Source organism: Pantherophis guttatus, chromosome 6, assembly GCF_059756535.1.
Source record: "Pantherophis guttatus breed Tessera chromosome 6, ASM5975653v1, whole genome shotgun sequence".
In the NCBI taxonomy this organism is placed as follows: Eukaryota; Metazoa; Chordata; class Lepidosauria; order Squamata; family Colubridae; genus Pantherophis; species Pantherophis guttatus.
In genome coordinates this window covers 38,187,233-38,208,619 of record NC_142068.1, presented here as the reverse complement: position 1 = coordinate 38,208,619, position 21,387 = coordinate 38,187,233, and the positions used below count along the sequence as shown (strand labels likewise).

Below are 21,387 nucleotides of genomic sequence, written 5' to 3'. Positions count from 1 at the left end.
TGAAGATTACTCTGCTGATAAATCCATAATTTACTACAGTTTCTGTTCTGCCCAAGCTTAATCACAATGGGGCAGGGAGGAAACGCTTTTATTCTTATTACCCATCAGTCAATATTCTGGTCCTGATACTTACTGGAGAAAACAAGTTTCCTCCAAAGAAGGTAACCTTGTTCCAAGTTGCTATGAATATCCACTGGGCAGAGAACTCTGGGAATTCTGGGAAATACTTTGCGATATCCTTAGTGGCTCTCTCCAAAATAGCTTGGTCTGTGGTTTCCCGGTAATACACTTGTCCTGAACGCCGGTTATCAACATCAGCCCAGAATGCGGCAACAACACGTCGGTCATTGGAAATGGGGAAAGCCACAGGGGTGAACTGAGATACCTCTTTCAAGAAGGAGATGATTCCATTGTTGTTTACCTAGGCATAAAAAAAAGCTAGATGTGGTGAAAAAATAAAATACATTTAGCTATGAGAGACTGGGAATAAAGCAAACTCCCTCGCCTTACTTGACCTTCCACCAGAAAGACAGCAGAAACCACATAACAAACCATATAACAAAAATACGCCGCAATATAAGTCTCAGTGCTTGTTATAGAAACCATATCTTGAAATTAAATATCTGTTCTTCTTGCCATACAAGTATGCCATTCTCCCAACTTTTAAACCAAAAGAAAAAGTATACCCACAAATAGCCAGAGATCTGCTTCTGCCTTCAGCTATTCCTCTAACCACACTCTTTGCTTGCCTCCTGCATAATAGGGTTGGGAAGCCATCGCCCAAGGATCTAAGAAGGCAGGCAGAACAAACCATACCCTGTTCTCTTACCGGAGATGGGCCAAAGGAAGGAGGAACAGCTGAGAAAACTGCAGCAGCCACAGTGATCTAAACAAACAAGGTGAAGTTCATTTGGGCCAGTCTCACCTTCAAATGCACTCAAACTTTGCATTTCCTCCCATGATTTAAAGAGGCAGAAAAGTATATTTTGAAGGTGCTCTAGGACAAACAGCATTTTTGAAGACAGGTGAGGCTCTTCTGTCAAAGCAGCATTTGCTGTGGTGAACTAAAAGTAGACCCATGAAATCAAAAGGCAAACCACATCTCCCATGTAGAAGCAAATACTTTATGGCCAGAGATGATTTGTTCTGACACACTATTTTATTTCTTACTGTTCTATACCGTTTCATCCCTTTGATACATGTTATTAACCAGATTTGTAGCAAAAGCAATTTCAGAAAAGAGAAAGAAGTATGAGTTATATTATGGCATTCTACTAATATCACAAATATGATATTTATGTAAAGGAATTGAAATCTCTCATTCAGAAAAAAAATTACATCATAAAACCTCAGTGGAAGATACAGTAATGAAGTGGATTGTAACCTGTCTTATGCCATTGTAAAAAGTCCGCCAGATGCTATCTGTTTCCTTGAAAACACTCCTTACATGTACAGAAACAGCTTCATAGGGAAAATACTGAAATGCTATCTTACTTCCACACTTAAGTCTTCAGTCAGGCAGAGTGTTGCTGATATAAAGTAGTATTCAGGTTTATAGAAGTTGAGTGGTACACTATGTTATTTTCAATGTTCATAGCCTGGATCAAATTACATGGATTTTGCTCATGTCTCAATTCTCTGACTACCATAATTGGATTTTTCCAACACAAATGAAGTTTCCTGTTCTTTATCCTTCCTTGCTATATAACTTCCTACATGAAGTAGGGCAGAAACAATATTTTCCCACCACCTAAGAACCTCATGGCTTTGAAGAACATTTTTTGGAGGCCATATACAAATGGAGTCAAACCTTGATTCTTTGAATCTCCATTATGTAGACTTCGGTTACAATGGACAAAAATTCACTTTAGACTTTATTTCTAAACAATGGGCAAAGTTCATTGTGTTCAAAGTAATGCAGGGAACTGATATATTAAATGAGATTCAAATTAAATTACATAACTTGCTTGATTTATTTATTTATTAAACCAATTTAGCAATAACACTTAGATTTATATACCACTTCACAGTGCTTTAAAGCCCCCTCTAAGCGGTTTACAAAATCAGCATATTGCCCCCAATAATCTGGGTTCTCATTTTACCCACCTGGGAAGGATGGAAGGCTGAGTCAACCTTGAGCCTGGCTCTGTATAATTTATATTATAAACCAACTCTGGGAGATAAACATCAGAACTAAAACTGTTAATAAATAGATTAAAAAGCATAAAAACCAAGCTAAAACAAAGAATAATAGACAAAGGGTTGTTAAAAATAGCGGAATCATCTCACTAGTTCATCGGTCCCCTAGAGTTCCCAGGTCTGCTAACATAACCAAGTCTTGAGAACCTCTGGAAGTTTAACAATGACAAGGTTAACTTCATCTCAGGGGAGAGAAATTCCATTGTGCAAGGACCACAGCAGAAAAGGCCCATCATCTAGGATCCATCTAATGTAGCTCTTTAGATGATGGAACAACATACCCTCTCTGCTGGATCTGATAGGATGGGCAGGTGAAATTTGAGCAGATAGCCCCTCAAATAACCTGGTTCCATGCCATGAAAGGTTTTTAAGATCAACACCAGAACCTTGGACTGGGAAACAAACAGGTAACCAACGCTGCTCACAAAACAGAGGTGTGAAATTTTGGTTATGGTATAGATTTAGAGAAGTGGCAAAAATTATGGTCACATCATTATAAGATGACGATGTCCACAGCATATAAGGAAAATTTGTATAAGATGTTTTACAGGTGGCATTTACCCCCGGCAAGGATAGCCAGAATGTTCAAGAACAAATCGGAGAAGTGTTGGAAGTGCTACCAGATTTTGGGATCATACTATCATATGTGGTGGAGGTGAAATATGATATATGGAAAGAAATCATGATAAAAAGCTGTAAAAAGCCATGATATGGGGAAAAGAAGCATATGTTATATATAGGTATTTTGAAGATTTTTTAAAGCACAAAAAGATAATAATCGACCGTTACACTGTCTGTACTTATCTGAAAGAATGATGTTTTATGTTTTTGTTGGAAAAAAACAAAAACAAAGCAGAGGTGTGACATTTGTTTTGTACCAGCTACAGTTTATAGATAAACTGTTGAATTCTGAATTACCTTGGATAAGCCCTGAGCCACCTCAGATCCCACTGCCAGGAAAGTCAAATTGGGAAGTCACCCAAGATCACAGGTCTAGGGAATTCCACTGGCAACTTGGAGATGGAAGCAAGGAACTCAGGCACGGAGTTTGCTATGTAGCAGTGAACCTGGTACAACGGCAACAGTCCTAACTGATTCCTAGAGCCCAACTTAATTAACAGGATGTCACATCCAGTGATTTGTGGAACAGCACTCCTGAAAGCTCTAAGTGATTCTCAGATGACAATTGCCATACCATTGTCCCTGCCTACGTTCTTGCCTGATGCCATACTCGTAACCTCACCAGGCACTTCTCTGAGAGGAAGAGGTCCCCTTTGGGACCCAGCAGTTTGGTAATACATTCCAGGTTAGCCCTCTCATGCATAATCAAATCACAGATGAAGGATGGCTTATTATAAACCAACCTGGCATTTAAGACCCTGGATGGAAGGTATATGCTATATCAATGACCATTGTGTCATTTGCACCAATCTGCATCATCTGGAAAACTGATACAAATGGTGTCAAATATCAATTACATAATTATACAAATAATGTAAATTTGGTTGCCCTGGACATTCATATATAATTCAAACCCTTTCTCCACAAATGGTTTATTTAATTGAAGTTAAACTACATACAGTACAGTCAACCTCCATGGAAGAAAGAGTGTCTTGCAGGCAGGGAGATGTATACACAAACTTGAAGGTCCAATCACAGAGTAAGTTAAGTAGAATATTTTTCATCTAGCAGCATTAGATAAGATTCTATGTTGTTAGACTTCTAAGCCTGTTGGAGCAGCTGCCAGCTTGTCTCTGTTTTGTGCAACTTCATTTTGTGGTTAATACAGGGGTGTCAAATTCAATTTCTTTGAGAGCCCCATCAAGGTTGTGTTTGACCTCGGGGGGCAGGAGGGCATGGCCAGGGTGGGTGTGGCCAGCTTGATGTCACTCAGCAGTTTTCAGCCTGCCTGGGCTCTGTTTTCAGCTGTGATGGTCTCCTGCAGCCCTCTGCCAGCGAAAACGGAGCTCGAGGAGGCTGCCGAGCTCCATTTTTGCTGGCAGAGGGTTGCAGGAGGCCATCACGGCCAAATATGGAGCCCAGGAGGGCCACGTGCGGCCCTCCCAAGCTCTGTTTTTCTGGCAGAGCACCACGGGCCAGTCCTTCACTGTTTCCATGGTGGGCCCATGGGCCAGGTCTAAGCACCCCGCGGGCCAGATCCGGCCTGCCGGCCTTGAGTTTGACACCCTTGGGTTAATACATTTACATGAAATGCTGGTTAAGTAGGGATGAAAAAATAAAGCCAAAGATTGCCTATGTCAGTCTAAAGTCATCTCCCTAATGCATCATACTTAGCTTTAATAGCATTTAGATGTCAAATATCCACTGCAGTACAATTTACAATATTATTAGTTTGAATTTACTTTGGGTACTGTCTCATATATGGCTGTTTTAGTTAAAGATGTGGTAATTCAAGAATACCATGGTATAAATTTCTTGTACATTTAATCAAACAATGAAGATCCATTAACAATAACAACAACTGTACGGGGCAAAGACAAGGTTTTATTCAGTGTACACCAATGTTTTACATTCTCCCATTTTGCTAATATTACCTTTATAGGATAAAGCAGCTCAAATTAGGCCACTGCGCCGCCAGGAAGCCCCCTCTGACTCAGTGACTCTTTCATGTTTAGTGTGTACACAAAGATCACTCAATTCTCTGGAATTAGAAGAAACCTCAAAACCTCTGAACTCTAGTCTGTGCATAAAATAGCAGGAAAAAATTCTGCTGCGGAAAGAAGCTGAGCCTTTGTGCATAGAAGGAATGTGGTCTGAGATGCAGGTGTGACATTTGTTGGGGGAGGAGGCTGGTAAGCAAACTCAGAAGTCAAAAAATATTTTGTATGCTCCCCAAAGTGATCAGTCATGTGCTTGGAATCTCAGTAAAGCCTGAGAATCACATCACTCTGAGGTTGAACAGGGCAAAGTAAGGGTAGGATCCAATGCCTATGGAGCTGTAAAACTGATAAAGGGCACCGATTAACCAGGCAGTATTAGGAGTGTGGGCCTTTTACTTTGGAAGATATAGGGCAGAAAGAGGGAACTAACAGAACCAGTCAGAATAGTTTCAGCCTTCACACAATTGCCTATTACAACTACCAACTGTTAGAAAAAAAATATTTCACAGCCAAATGAGTTTTAAACAATTAAATATGTTTAAACATGGATACAGGCATGACAATTTGGGATGAGTTCAGGGATAGGAACTCTAACAATTACCTGAAACATTGTTGAAGAGCTTTTTGGTTGGGAATCTCAGACCTTAGCAAGGCACTAGACTATGGAAAAGTGGGGTGCAATAATGAGTTTTGAAGCATGATAATTATTTTTTAGCCACTGCATAGACTTGTGAACACATTTGAGATAAAATAAATGATGCACTTATTAAAGATAATGCTTGCCATCTGCTGTATTTTTCATTACTTTAAAACATCAAACATACTGCCTAATTAATTATATACAATCTTTATTTAAAATAATTATGCATTTAAAGATTAATCTGTTATTCTAATTGATTAGAATATTTGACAAATTTGCATATTCCAGGGTTGGTTTTGAATGTGGCATCAGCTGGGACTTCAGGGCAGCAGTGAAGATATGGCCATTGTCATCAGGGAATCTCTTACGGCTTTCAAGGATGCTGATTGTGAGACCCTGTTAATTAAACTGGGCTCTAAGGATAAATTAGGATTATGGCTATTGTTATCAACCTCCCTACTACTGTATAACAAATTACCTGACTAATCTTGACTTCACTTCTGAGTTGACACTGGAGTTCTCCATGTTTACAGTTTTGGAGAACTTTAATCCACTTTCTGTAGGCATGGGAGTTCATGGCTTTCATGAGAGCCATGGCTCTATTCCAGGTCATCCAGAACCGAACTTGGGACAGCTGTCACATGGCCAGTTAGCTGTTCCTGTCAGAGAAGTGGATTGGTCTTCCCCTGGTGACTGATGGACCTGGGGTGGTGATGGTTTCAAAGGAAACTCTCTGTGTGTGTGTGTGTGTGTGTGTTGTCCCTGTGGTCTGCTGCATAGTCTATTTGAAGCCTTGGTTACTGCTTGAAATAAATGGGTACCTCAAGCCTTGGATCAGATCACATCTGTGTAACCTCTTTCCTCTCATGGACCCAGCCACTCTCTGTGATTTATGGAGAAATTGAGCAAATTGAAAACAGAGCAGAAATGTCTAGAACACTGCTGACAATCAGAAAGAACAAACTCAAGAGAACATTGGTAAGAGCCACTATTAAGGCCTACCTTGTGGCTATAAAAGCCACGGTGGCGCAGTGGTTAGAATGCAGTATTGCAGGCTACTTTCGCTGACTACTGGCTGCCTGCAATTTGGCAGTTCGAATCTCACCAGGCTCAAGGTTGACTCAGCCTTCCATCCTTCCAAGGTTGGTAAAAGAAGAACGCAGATTGTTGGGAGCAATATGCTGACTCTGTGAAACTGCTTAGAGAGGGCTGTAAAGCACTGTGAAGCAGTATATAAATCTAAATGCTATTGCTATAAGGACAGCGAAACCCCAATACTTTTCCACCCTTATGCACTGCAGACTGTCATCTATCATCTGTTCTAGGTGGCTCATGTCTTCTTGGGTAAAGGAGGAATGGAGAACTTCTTACAGGGACATGTGTAGGAATTTGCACAGCATCTGATGGATAAAAACACTTGGATTTGTTCCCTGTTAAATGGTGGCCTTGTTGCAGGTCCACAAGTGGAGATGCCTAGGGAGGAGTCTTGCCAAGTTATCTAGGAATGGTTTGAATCAGTTTGACCTGAGGAAAATCTTGTGCACAATCAGGAAGTCCTCCTACACTGGTGAATCCTGCTCACAGGTGGCAGTCCTGTGCATCAGTTGCACCCATTTCTGGATTGGCAGGCCCTGGTTATAGTCACTCACGCCCTTGTCACCTCGAAATTGTACTACTGCTTCCACCTTCTGGAATATTCTTCTCTCCCCCCCTCCCCTCGAATTAGATCAGTTTAGTGTCTTTTAAGATTTTGGAAGTCCCTCAAGACCTGGTTATATAAACAGACCTGGGACTGCTTGATGACTATTCTTATCCTCTTTTGCTGAAATGTTGTATATTTGTTTTTAAAATGTTTTTTAAAAGTCTGGGTTTTTAAAAAATATTTCTTCTTTTGATATTTGTCGTTTGATTGTTGTATGCTTCCAAATGTCATGTTTTGTGAGACAGCCAGCTATACAAATTTGACTAGTAGAATTTTGATTATTCAGTTAATTTATTCAGAAATGGCAGTGAGTAACGTATTGCTCCTCTCAAAAACCTATAAATGGCTTTGGATATTGAGCAATACAATAGATGAAACTATACCTAGGCTGCATAGGAATATATATAAAAAAAACCAATAGTTTGCAGTTTGCTAGAATATGGACTTAACTTGGTCTGATGAAGAGAAAAAAAGAAGAGATAAGAGATAGATGTATGAGAGAAAACCTCATCAACCTAAAAAATCTTGACCCAAGGAAAACAATTGGCATAGAAAAAACTCAATATAATTTCTGGCATTGTTTAAGAATGTTAACTGGGCAAATTTAGAACAACACTTATGCCTTTAAAAAAATAACATCCCTATAGGTTTAATTCACTTTCAGACTGGCACTTCAGATTTACAGCTGGAAACAAATTCTACAAGGACCAAGAGCCAATGGGCTTTTGTTGTTTATATTAGAGAAAGAAAGAATTAATGGTGGGTAGGAGGGTGGAGGGTGAACAATGGGCAAGGATTTAGCTGAAGGAAGGAAGATCCATTTTCAAGGAAAGCAGAGTTTTTTTGTCCTTATTATTCCATGTATCATTTATCTATTTAACTGACCGTGCAGTGCCCTAATGGTGCCTGGTTTCTTTGTTCATTATTGCCCATGACAACAAACTACATAAAACAGCTTTAATGAAACCACTACAAATGTTGCAGATTATCTATAATCAGACAACACACACTTTTAATAGCCCAATAAAATACACTTTTATATATTTGTATATGGAATTTATATTGTTCATCTCTGGAAATCTTCCCAACATGCACCATTAAAGACCTAAAAATAATTTACTACAGAAAAGTTCAGTTAAAAAAAGTTAAACTGAATACATTGCATAGCATTAGTTAAGGATTTTTCAGTTCTACAGACTTGTTAGCACTTTTTTCATTAATACTCATCCATCTTTTATCAGGAACACTCTTCTCTTCCCTTTAATATTCCAAATTAGAATAGTTTAAAAAGTTCTACATCTTTTTCTTTTAGTAGCAGCCATCTATACCATGATATCTGTGGACTTCTATTTCCAAGAATCTCCACATCTTAGAGCCATCCAATGTAATAAAGACGGGCCTATGGAGTCGGGATTAATAGCTTCCTCGGATACACATCATTATCCAATGTGCTCATTGTGATCTTTGCTTTATGTGAAGGAATATACATATATATCCCCTTACTTGCTCCTCTCGTAAGTACTATTTGTAGCATTTCAACCAAAGGCTTGACACAGGATAGTGCATGGGGTTAATTATTTTGTCTCAGCATATTCTGTTTGTTCTAAATAATGGGAATAAAAATTAATGTTCTTCTCTTTTGCCTCTTATACAAAATTAGGATTCCCATCAAATGTCTGTGGTTTTCCATTGTTAACTAATCACTTATTATTTGATTGCAGTCAAGATTATTATGAATATATCATTCAAATGACTAGTTAATAAACTAATTGAATTGAATCATCAGACATTTTTCAATAGCAATTTTATTAAAGATTACAATATATATTTATTTAGTAATTTTAACTAATAAAAACTAAAAAAGTAAAGAAAAATAGAAAGTGCAGAAAAGAATAGAAATAAAAATAGAAAAGAAAGAAATCTTCTCTTACAAAAAAATAAATGATCTCGTCTTCCCCTATCCCAACTCTTATCTATAAACAAATTCTTAAAGTCTCATGATTTTAGTACTCATGTCAGGAAAAGTCCACTAAGGGTTACCAAAGATAACAACATATCTTGTTTAATCTTGAACAAATAAACAAACTTTATATTTTACTCCTAACAATCTTGATTTTTAGTCCTTTCAAATAATGGCCCAGAACTTGAATTCTTTTCATGTTTTCTTTATATTTTCTCACAAAATTCTTCAAAGCTTTAACAAGCCTCTTTTGTAAATTCAATATAGGAACATTATTCAGGTCACTTGCTTAGTTTATTATTTGTATATTCCCTTTAATGATTAAGACATCAGACTTTGTATCTTCAATGCATAATTTTTTTCATATCATTTTTGTAACCTATCCTTTTTAAATCAACTTTCAGATCAGAATCAATCTTGTCAGATATAATTTGTTCCTCTTTCATAGCATCTTTTAAACACAGTCCTTCTTTAGAGGCAGATACTAACTTCTGAATTCACTGTTCAAAAATAGCCTTTAGTGTGCCCAATATTAAATTATATTCCTTTGTTCTGTGATAGTAAGTCAAATTTAATTGTAATTTGATTGAAGCATTCTTCTCTTTTAATTGTAATCTTCAGGTCTTCCTAGTTCCCTTTAGTGTCCAAGCTTCAACGTCTCATGGTATCATATTTTTAAGAGAATTAAAAAGAAAAGCATTGTCCCATGGGAAGGATTTCTACAATTATTTCCAAAGTATTCTTTCAAATCTATCCGTCCATTTGTAACTTTCCAAAATCAAAGTTCTAATCATCTTTTTGCTGTTAATTCCAAAATATTTTTAAGTCTTTAAACTTGTTTTTAAAATTTATTTCACTAAGGATTGAAGGAAACTCACCCAAATCTGTAAAACTTGTTGATTCAAAAGTTCCTACCGTAATAGCTGAAAAACCGTTAACAAGCAATTTCCAAAAGTAATTAGAAAAAGAAGTTTGCAAAGCCAGTGTCTTTTGATTATTCCCTCATCTCCCAGAGAAACCCATCAGAGGCCACTGTCTTGTGGTTTCCTTGCGAGGAGCAACTGTATGGAGCAGTTGTGGGTAACCTCAAATCCTCTCTTTGTCCAGAGAGGAATTACAAAAAGCCAGTCTCCTCACCAGCTCTTCATTCCACCATGGTTATCAGCTTCACTTTTAGCAGAGCCATTTTCAGTCCACCATTTCTTCTCTGGACATTTGAATCATCCAAATTTTTCTTAGGTGACTTCTACTGGGTGTTAATGAGAAATATTCATAGTGCCACTCTGTTTTAGCAATTCTTTGAATTGATGTAGACACTGTAGTATAAAGGAGTCCAGAAAAGCTATAAATAAGAAACTTCATAGCAGATAACTAAAGATCTACTTAATGCAACAGATCTTTATTCTACCAGAGTTGCAAAATATGTCAAGAAATTAATTCTGCTTGTGAGCCTTTTTGAAATTGTTATCCAGATGGACACCTATGGTACACACTTTTCCTATACTTTTAACTTATTGCTATTTGTTGTCATTTTGCTTCCTAGCTTGGGGTGGGGGCATAAAACAAAACAAAACTTCTACATCTTCTGGACATTAGCTCCATTGCTTACCCAACATATTCTTGAAGAATTTGGTATAGCAACCCCTCGGGTCAGCATTTGTATGAGGCAACCCTTCTGTATAAACATATGTTGAGTTATTGCCATGACTAAGGGGAATAAGATTACTGTTTCATAAATTCTTAGTAACCTTTTAATGTCCACATGGGAACATTCTTCCTATTATTAAAGAAATATGGGATGAAGCAGAAGCCAAGATTTTATTTTTTTTTTGAAAGAGTTGCTTCAAACTAGTTTGGATTTTCAAAGCAATGCAGATTATTTAGATGCTATCACCATATCCATACAATAAACAAGGGATCATAACAAGCAGTCATTGCAATCTTCAACATATTTACATGGTAGTAAATCAAACTATTTACTTCTAACAAGTAATAGTTAAGCATATGGTTTTAGTAACACTTACTTTGAATGTTATGAGCTGTTAAAGCTGTTACTGTAGACAAAATTTTTACCACTTCATATCCAATAAATAGATCCTTAATATATTCATGAATTCTTAATAGAGATGTACAGGTATCTTTTTTATGTATACAGATTGGAGAATCGGAAAGACTACTTTCATAATACAAAATCATAACAAAGAAATGCAACCATGTCAAAGATACTTATTCATTCTTCACAACTTTAAATGGCAAAGATCAATCTCCCAATTATAGCTGTGATACAGTGATTAAAGTGCTGGTTTAGGGCGGGAAAGATTGAGGTTTAAGTCTAGCCTCAGCCATAAAAACTTCCTACGTGACTTTGGATCTCTCTCAGCTGATCTACTTTACAGAGATGCTTTTGGGGGAGTAAAAGAAAGGAAGTTCCCCATGTAAACTGCCACAAGAAGTTGGAAGTCAATCTGAATATAAACATATATAATAACAAAGAAATAATAAATACTTATTTTAGTGCGTAGGTTCAGGAATCCAATCCAGGGTCAGTGATGAAGACAGTTCTCATTCATGAGTTTCTTGATGTGCAGAGTGGATTCACAATGTGCTAAACCAGTAAAATGGCTTATTTGTGGCTTAGAATTCTGTAGAATCTAACTACTGATTTGTGGATGATTTGACTTAATATGCTCAATAAATTTATCCAGTTGCGATGTATTCAATAAACTGGTTAAAATATGTTTTAGCATAATATGTCACAACTCTATATGCTGTTAGAATATTAATTTATGTCACTCAAGAGCTTCACTTTTTCATAGATGTTAGAATCATATACTGTAAGATGTTAGTGAATAACTGAACATGATAGAAAACCTTACCTTTATTTCTCTCCTAAGCTCCTCCAGTATAAATCTTATTTGCAGAGATATTTGCATTCTCTACTGAGTCAACAATTCACATATGCCAGGCTAAAATATAATTGCCTCTAAAGTGAGACTTAAGGAAAGTTGCATAGTGGATCTTCTTATCATTTATATTCTATTAGAATTGGCTGGATAACAGAGCTTTTAAGATGTGATTTCCAGTTTATAAATAACAATTTCTGAAAGTCTATGCATTTATCTTAAAATGCACTTTCAAATTAAATGCAGATGCATTCCATGAATGCACAAAGTAGAGGTATATGAATCACAAACTCCAAACTTTGTACATATTCCAAGAAATCACATCAGGAATGGGGTCATAGGCTTTCCCTAGAGAAGCCCTCATTTCTAATTGTTGCCATTTGTCAGAACTCTAGAGAACCACCTGCTGATTATATGTGCCATGAAAGGTGCCTTCAAGCAGAAACTGTTTTCAGAATCTGTAAAGCAACTAACGAGGAAAATGATAAACACAACCTATAAAAGCAGAACAATACGTGTGTGTGTGTGTGCGCGCGTGTGTGCGCGCGCGTTGAGAGAGAATCTAAATTAAACCCAGAAACGTCACAGAGGAAAAAACACTCTCAAGCCAAATCAAGCTGAACTTCTAGAATAAAAAAGTCCAGCAATACACAAGCCAATCCAGGCACCACCCATGTAACTCAGGCAAGAAACAAAATCTATCTCAGCAAAATGGCAGCTAGTATTGATGCAGAATAACAAGCCTTTTTTATTTATAGCTAAGACCTTTCCCTAGCTGGAAATCTTACAGTTTCACAATGAAATGTACTTTTTTACTTACTCCAGATGAGCTTTGGTCATATCTAGACCAATGGCTTTAGGGATAAAAATAGAATATCCCCAAGCTTCACGCAGTGGTGCAAAGAACAGTACACTCTTTTGGGTGAACCCTACAATTTATTAATGTTCATCAGGGGTGGGGGGCATAAATGAAAAAGAGAGTAAACATCATTGTGTTGGGAAACATATGGTGCACTTTTGACATTTAAGAAATCCAAAAAACAAAACAACCCACCCCCACACCAAGAAGTGGCTTAAATAGCACAAACAAATGAAACACAGAATGCATCTGAAATTCCCCACAAGTTTCTACAGGTTTTAGTAGAAAAGTAACAAACCAAATATTATTAATTTTTTTGAGGGGGGGAATGCTCTTGTTAATTTAACATATCATGTTAAGCTACTATCTAGCTACATACATACATACATACATACATACATACATACATACATACATACATTTGCCACCAAAAAAGGCACCAAGTCTTATTTTTGGGGGGGGGGTGACTGACTCACCTCACTTGTGCCCCCGGCCTCCTTTTCACTGTCAGAGGCCTTCAGGAACTCTTCGACAGGCAAGACCAGCAAGGCTTTCCTGAAGGCCTCTGTAGCCGATAAGAGAGCTCCAGATTGATCCAAAGCTCTGTTATTGGCTACAGAGGCCTTCAGGAAAGCCTTGCCGGCTGCAGCAAAAGAAATGGGCCAAGGTGTGTGAGGCCTGGTTGCAACTATCTGAAGGTAAGTAGTAGGGCAGCTTCAACTCCCCCCATCCCCATCCTAGCTTAATTTTTACCTGTGTACCCTGGAGTGGGCGGGGTCTTAATTAGGGCTTATTTTGGGGGGTAGGGCTTATATTGGGCACGCGTAAAAATCAAGCTAGGACTTACTTTCTGAGTAGGTCATATTTTCGGGGAAACACGGTGGTTAGATAACAAACAAACAAACAACTCATGTTTTTAAAGCCACAATCCTGGGTTTACATCAGTCATTATACTAAATCAGCAATGGGAAATTTCTATGGTTGGAGGCCACAATGATCAGTCTCATCAGTGGAAGGGCCATAGAAGGCCATCCAGTAATGTAGTGACATAAATGAAGTGACCGTATTTTCTTGGAAAAAATGATGGGTAATCTGAAATCTGAAAAAAGGGGCAAATCTGAAAGAGGTTTATAAGAATTAAAAATGTGTATATTTATAGTTTTGTTTTACAAAGAAAAATTCAAGAGAAACCCAAGGAAACAAGCAATAAAATTAAATAAATCTGAAGAGCAGATTTTTTTAAAAAAAATAAAGGACTGTTTTTTATCATTAGGAATGCATGGCCACTGTAGCCATTAAAGGCATTTAGTTGCTGCTTTGCTACTTTATTTTATATGCCTCCCAATTCCCAGAGATTTGGGTTATTTCACAACTTTTTATTAAAAATTAAAACAAGAAAATAACAGAAAACAAAAGAGGAAAGATGGCAAAGATAACTAAGCCAGGGGGGAACAAGGAAAAGAAGAAAGAAGGCCTAGCTCTTCATCCAGGCCTTGAGGGCCTTTCAAAACATCAGTGGGGTGGACACAGTTCAAATCTAGAGGGAACTCATTCCAGAGGACAGTACTGAGAAGGGCAACTTCCAGAGTGCTGATAGAGGACACTGTTTGATCGAAAGAACCAAAAGCACCCAATCCTGCCAGATCAGATTGGGCAGGTAAATACAATGGGAGACAAGTTGTCCCCCAACTAACATTACTTCTCCGCTCTTACTCATTTTCAGAATGAACTGAGCCTCTTGGGTAAAGACAGCACAGAAAACCTCATGCAGGTTTTCTATCATGCTATCCAAACTTGCCTACTTTGGATAGCATGATTTTGGACTATCTTCGAGGTGGAAATAAGAGCTAACTGCCTCCTAGAGCTTATCTCTGCCCATTCTACTTTGGGGGAGGGGGAGGAAATCATGCTGCTTAAAAATGGGCCATAATAATCAGTTAGAAAAATAAACCAAATGTAACTACTGTACGTTTACTCAAGACAATGCAGTTACTCCTTTATAAAATAAAGGGGAACGATGTGGAATACCTAGCTTGGTAACGTCAGTGATAAAATAGTCTTGAAATACTACAGGTGAAACTCGAAAAATTAGAATATCGTGCAAAAGTTCATTTATTTCAGTAATGCAACTTAAGAGGTGAAACTAATATATGAGATAGACTCATTAAATGCAAAGCAAGATAGTTCAAGACTTGATTTGTCATACTTTTGATGATTATGGTTTACAGCTCATGAAAACCCCAAATTCACAATCTCAAAAAATTAGAATATTACATGAAATCAATAAAACAAGGATTGTACATAGAACAATATCGGACCTCTGAAAAGTATAAGCATGCATATGTACTCAGTACTTGGTTTGGGCTCCTTTTGCATCAATTACTGCCTCAATGCAGCATGGCATGGATGATATCAGCCTGTGGCACTGCTGAGGTGTTATGGAAGACCAGGATGCTTCAATAGCGGCCTTCAGCTCTTCTGCATTATTTGGTCTCATGTCTCTATCTTTCTCTTGGCAATGCCCCATAGATTCTCTATGGGGTTCAGGTCAGGCGAGTTTGCTGGTAATCTCATGGTCATTGAACCAGGTTTTGGTACTTTTGGCAGTGTGGGCAAGTGCTAAGTCCTGCTGGAAAATGAATCAGCATCCCCATAAAGCTCACCTGTGGAAGGAAGCATGAAGTGCTCCAAAATCTCCTGCGTAGATGGCTGCGTTGACCCTGAACTTAATGAAGCACAGTGGACCACCACCAGCAGATGACATGGCTCCCCAAATCAACACAGACTGTGGAAACTTCACACTGGACTTCAAGCATCTTGCAGTGTGTGCCTCTCCATTCTTTCTCCAGACTCTGGGTCCTTGGTTTCCAAATGAGATGCAAAAGTTGCTCTCATCAGAAAAGAGGACTTTGGATCACTGAGCAACAGACCAGTTCTTTTTTTCTTTAGCCCAGGTAAGACGTTTCTGACGTTGTTTGTTGTTCAGGAGCGGCTTGACAAATGTCCAGGATCCGTCTGTGTGTGGTGGCTCTTGATGCACTGACTCCAGCCTCAGTCCACTCCTTGTGAAAGTCCCCAACACTTTTGAATGGCCTTTTCCTGACAATCCTCTCCAGGCTGCAGTCATCCCTGCTGCTTGTGCACCTTTTCCTTCCACACTTTTCCCTTCCACATAACTTTCTATTAATGTGCTTTAATAGAGCACTTTGGGAACATCCAACTTCTTTTGCAATTACCTTTTGAGGCTTTCCCTCCTTATAGTGGGTGTCAATGATGGTTTTCTGCACAACTGTCAGGTCAGCAGTCTTTCCCATGATTGTGATTCCTACTGAACCAGACTGAGAGACCATTTAAAGGCTCAGGAACCCTTTGCAAGTGTTATGGCTTAATTAAATGATTAGAGTGGGACACTTTGATCCTAGAATATTGAACCTTTTCACAATATTCTAATTTTCTGAGATTGTGAATTTGAAGTTTTCATGAGCTGTAAGCCATAATCATCAAAAGTATGACAAATCAAGGCTTGAACTATCTCGCTTTGCATGTAATGAGTCTATCTCATATATTAGTTTCACCTTTTAAGTTGCATTACTGAAATAAATGAACTTTTGCACGATATTCTAATTTTTCGAGTTTCACCTGTAGTTGCTTACAGGCTGAATATGAGTCAGTACGATGTTACTGCAAAACGAAAAAAAGTAAATTCACTTTTTGGCTTATTCAATAGTTTCAAAATCCTGAGAAGTAACTGTAATATTACGTATTGATCATCCTTTCCCCTCTTTCAATATTGAGTCCAATTCTGGAAGCACACTTTAAAATTAATTTAGATAAATTGGAATAGGTTCAGAAAAGGGCAATGTGAATGACCAGGAAATTATAAACAAAATCTTTGAAGACAGATTGAAGGAACTGGAAATGTTTATCCTTGAGAATACATGATTTATGTATGGATATAACAGCACTTGAAAAATATCTAAAAATATTTGAGAGAGTCAAGACTTGTTTTCTATTATTCCAGAACAGAGAACCCAAAATAGATTTATTTATTCCAGGAAGAAAGATTCCTGTATACAATGATTATAACAATCTCTTATCTCCTTTTACATCTCTACAAGTACACCCTTCCATAGAGGATAGGTCATTTAAACCTATTAAAACTGAATGAAACAGGAGATTTCTGAGTAAGATTAAAACCTTAATCTTCTGCTTCATTTGGAGTCTGTTCGGAGTCATCTTTCTTCATCCTGCCAATCTGAAGGACTGGCAAAGCAGATCTTCTAGGATGGCATGCTTTATCTCAATAGCACATTCTATAGAAGTTATAAGACATGCCGGGAAGGATTTTTATCTTAATACCATTGCATAATAATCATTGTTGTACACAAGTAGCAAGTTTGAGAGTGGAGAGAGACACTTCATATCACTCATTGGCTCCTCTGATTTCTCCTTTCTATCCCCAATTCTGCCTTTTAGAGCACAATCATAAGGGCACCAACACTGCCCATGAGGAAAATTCAGGCAAGATTCCACAAACATCTGCTTTTGATGCTTGTGTGGAAAAGAAGCCTTGGCCAATCTTCTATTTAGCTACTCCCACTACAGCTGTCAGTGGAAGCCAGAGTTCAGTATGTTAATGAGGTAAAAAAAATCCTCCTTTAAAGTTACACCCCTCACTTCCCAAAGGAGACATGCATCAAACTATTTCATTTTAGTGCGTCTTACTTCCCTGGAGTCATCCCCATGTGATTGCTGCCAAATAAAACATTGCTAAGGAGAACATATGTAACACAGACCAGAGGGGTCAGGTCTGAAATCATTCACAAATGGAAGCTAAGGCTTAAACTTTCTGCTCTTAATCCTAATGACAATGGGAGCAGAATATTCATACTCTCTGTTTCTGCAGCAGGAGATATGGATTTACACAATACCTCTTGTTTCAAGTCTCTGGTATTCTGGTAATCTGGTATTCTGATATAATGTTAATTCTGTTCCTGAGCAAGAAGTTACAAAGTTACATTTTTTCTCCCTTTAGATGATCTGCCTCCTTTTCATTTACCTGTGCAATTTTTCTTCCTTGAAGCGTTATCTCACAAGTTAATATATGCATACTGTACTAAGAATTTGCCCTGAGCTGGAAATATTTCACTACTGTAGTCAGATTTTAAATAATCCCTGTACTGGCAAAGGACTCAATAATCTCGCAGATGCAGTATGTGGAAATCTCAAAGAGCCAGTCCTCTCCTTGCACTTGTCAAGCAAATAAAATTATTAAAAAATCATAAATATACTGATTTTATAATATGTGCATACCAGTGCATATATTGGTACCATTGCATATTTCAGGTAATCCATTTTAATTTAAAAAACGATATAAGCAGGGTAGCATTCCCGTAACTATGGTAAGATGCTATTCTTCCTTTCATTAGTTTATTTTTACAATTGCTAAATATCTAAAAAAAAATAGAGCAGAACTGACAAATGTCTGACCTTACCCAAACCCCACACCCCCAGGCCTTGACTGCAGCCTGCAAATTCCTTTCAAGTGGCCAAGGAGAGAGGCTATGGATTGTTCACTAAGGCTATAGGTGTCTGACCAACAAGGATGCCTATAGTTTGTCTGTCTCCCTCTACCTTTCAAAAGCTACTTGAACGTCTAGGAGAAGTATCTGTCAGTTTCAGATGAATATCATCAATATACTAATAATAACTCAGGTTATATGTCAACCTTAGACTGGACTGAAGGTGCTATGGTGGTTTTGATGTCTAGGAGCATAAGTAATGTTCATTCAGAAAGACCATCAGTTCCAGTGTTAACCCAGGTCAGGTAGATACTTCCCTTGAAAGCATAGGTCCATGATTTTGGAGCTTCCTGGACTCACAGCTATTGATGGATGAGCAGGGAGAAGCACTGACCAGAGGAACCTTAGGCCATTTTCCATTTATGTATCAGCTGTGTCTCTTTCTGGAGCAGGAGACCCATACCCATATCACCACATAGCTAGACTGTTGCAATGCACTATATATGCAATGCACTATATCTTTTAATTCCATTCAGAGTTTGTAGTTGGTGCAAAATACAGCAACTTATCTATTGGTTGTAAGCTTGTAGCTTCTGTGCTATGAAGCCTGCATTGGGGTTCCAGTAAATTGTGTTGCAATTCACAGTGCTGCTTTTAATCTATACTGTAAACTTCTATATGGCTTGAATTCCAGGTTCTCTAGGACAGATTGCTTAAATCAGAATCTAGCATTTTTCTTAGCAGTAGTTACTTACGTTAATGTGTGAGGGAGGTTGGGACACCAAACAGTGTTTTGGTGATGGTCCTTATTTTATGGAATAGTTTCTCTTCTGAAGCTAAGCTGGCATCCATTCTGATGGCACAGAAATTGTTTAGAACAGAGCTTTTCCACAGAACATTTGGAGAAAAATGGTATGACATCATCTTTTACTTTATTGTAAGTGATTATTATTATACTTTAAGGAGCTTTGGTATGCTATGTTTTATGCATTTTTATATAAAGCAGATAAACTACTACTAAGATAAAGTCCCTGAACAAACATTTATTTATTCAGTGAATGCTCTGGTTTTCTACTCTCAAGAGTGCTCAAATTTAAAACATAAAAACAGAACACTTATAATTTCTACCTGTCATATGGGGCAAAAGGAGTTTGGTTTTGGGGAGATATTAGGAATTAAATTTTATATTAATTCCTCCCACATATTGAAAGCATCATTTTCTTCTTAAAGGAGACTCTACCCCATCAATTCTTGTACTGAACACAAGCAAAACTACTCTGAGGTACCAAGTTGTTGCATATATGCATGATAGTACTGAACGAGTTGGTCCATTGCCTCCTGTGAAAAAGGACAGCAGCTATAATGGGAAGTTGGGACTACCGTGTTTCCCCGAAAATAAGACCCTGTCTTATATTTTTTTGAACCCTGAAATAAGCGCCTGGCCTTATTGCCATGCGCTCAAAACCCCAATTGGGCTTATTATGAGGGGATGTCTTATTTTGGGGGAAACAGGGTAGTTATATGGTCTGTAATGCTATAGAGCAGGGGTGTCAAACTCGCGTCATCACGGCGGTGTCACGTGATGTATTGGGACTTTTTCCCCCTTCGCTAAACTGGGCGGGGCGGGGGCAGGGTCAGCACGTGACACATCCGGCCTGTGGGCCTCAAGTTTGACACCCCTGCTATAGAGTTAGAAGAAAGGACACCTCAGCCTTTCAGAGTGACCCTTTCATGTTCCACAGGGAGGAAAAAGCCTTTATTATGACACCCTAAAAATTTATCCAGCACAAGATTTCTTAGCCTGATTCATCTTTGCCTTTGCACTTGATGTTGCTTTTAAAGCATAGCCAAAGGCAAGCCACTAACAATATGGCTCTGTTATAAAGAATAGGAGGACTTGACAGCTATTCTATGTAAATTTAGAGCTGAGCCAGTGTAGTCTAGAGGGGGCAGGGTTGAACTGAGTGATGCAAGAAGGATGTGCAATCTTATTCTTTGATCTTTTTCTTGGAAAAAGAAATTGCTGACAAAAGAAGCAGTGAAGGAGAAAAAGAATATACTAGTCAGCATTGGTTCTACACACACACACACAAATGGTGGCAGGTTCTCAGATTATAAAAGTATTACACAATAGTTTTGGAAGCTACATAGGTTTCATATTGAGGCCGCTTTTCTGAACCTGATTCTCTCTAGATGTTTTGGAATTCAACTCTTTTAACCAGCAGATAGGTAGGATATCTAGCTGTGAATTATGAGAGTTCAATTACAGCACATCTGTGGGGCATTATGCTGCAAATAGCTGCATCAGGAACACAACCGAGGAGGACCAATTAGTTAAACAAAGACATAAGATGAGAGAAATGGTTGGAAGAGAGGGAATATTTCTGACCATCCGAAATAAAGAGGTCTCATAATAAGAACCAATAGCATTTTACAATGAAATCGTAGGGGTGGAGGGGAGAGTGTCTGTAACCTTTAGCCCCTCTGTGGAAATGTATACACCTGAGCAATTGAAATGAATTTTTAGGGTGGGGGGAATCGAGCAAGTAAGCAAATTAATCAATCAGTTGGTCTCTGTCAGAAAATAATTTGGTTGGAGAGACAACTAAGATTTAAAAAAATACAGTGACAAAATATTGATAGAGACAACTTGGAACACAGCACTGAATCACATTACGCTTTTTTTTTTGATGGTGAGGATTCCATTGAATCAATCTTGTCTCCTGATGACTGACTGGATAAGTCTCTAAATGGCATGATTTCAGAAGTGGTTTGCTATTGCCTTCTTCCTAGGACTGAAAGTAAGTGACTGGCCAATGGTCACCCAGCTGGCTTTCTTAAGGTGGGACTAGAGCTCACTGTCTCCTGGTTTCTAGTCTTGTGCTTGAATCACTACACCAACCACCTTTCATAAATTTACACTGTGAATATTTTGAGTCCAAGTTTGCAAACTGATTTGCATTTGCATATAAATTCATAAT

At 38.1% G+C, this 21,387-nt stretch overlaps 1 protein-coding gene across 4 annotated transcripts in view; it reads right to left on the bottom strand.

Moving 5' to 3' along the window:
• The window catches only part of SNED1 (sushi, nidogen and EGF like domains 1), a 79,139-nt gene that overhangs the window by 45,651 nt on the left and 12,101 nt on the right, over positions 1–21,387 (bottom strand). For all 4 annotated transcript variants that reach the window (XM_034439509.3, XM_034439511.3, XM_087872110.1 and 1 more), the window contains exon 2: positions 134–421. In XM_034439509.3, coding sequence (XP_034295400.1) covers positions 134–421 — 288 coding nt within the window. The remainder of the gene's footprint in view (positions 1–133; positions 422–21,387) is intronic.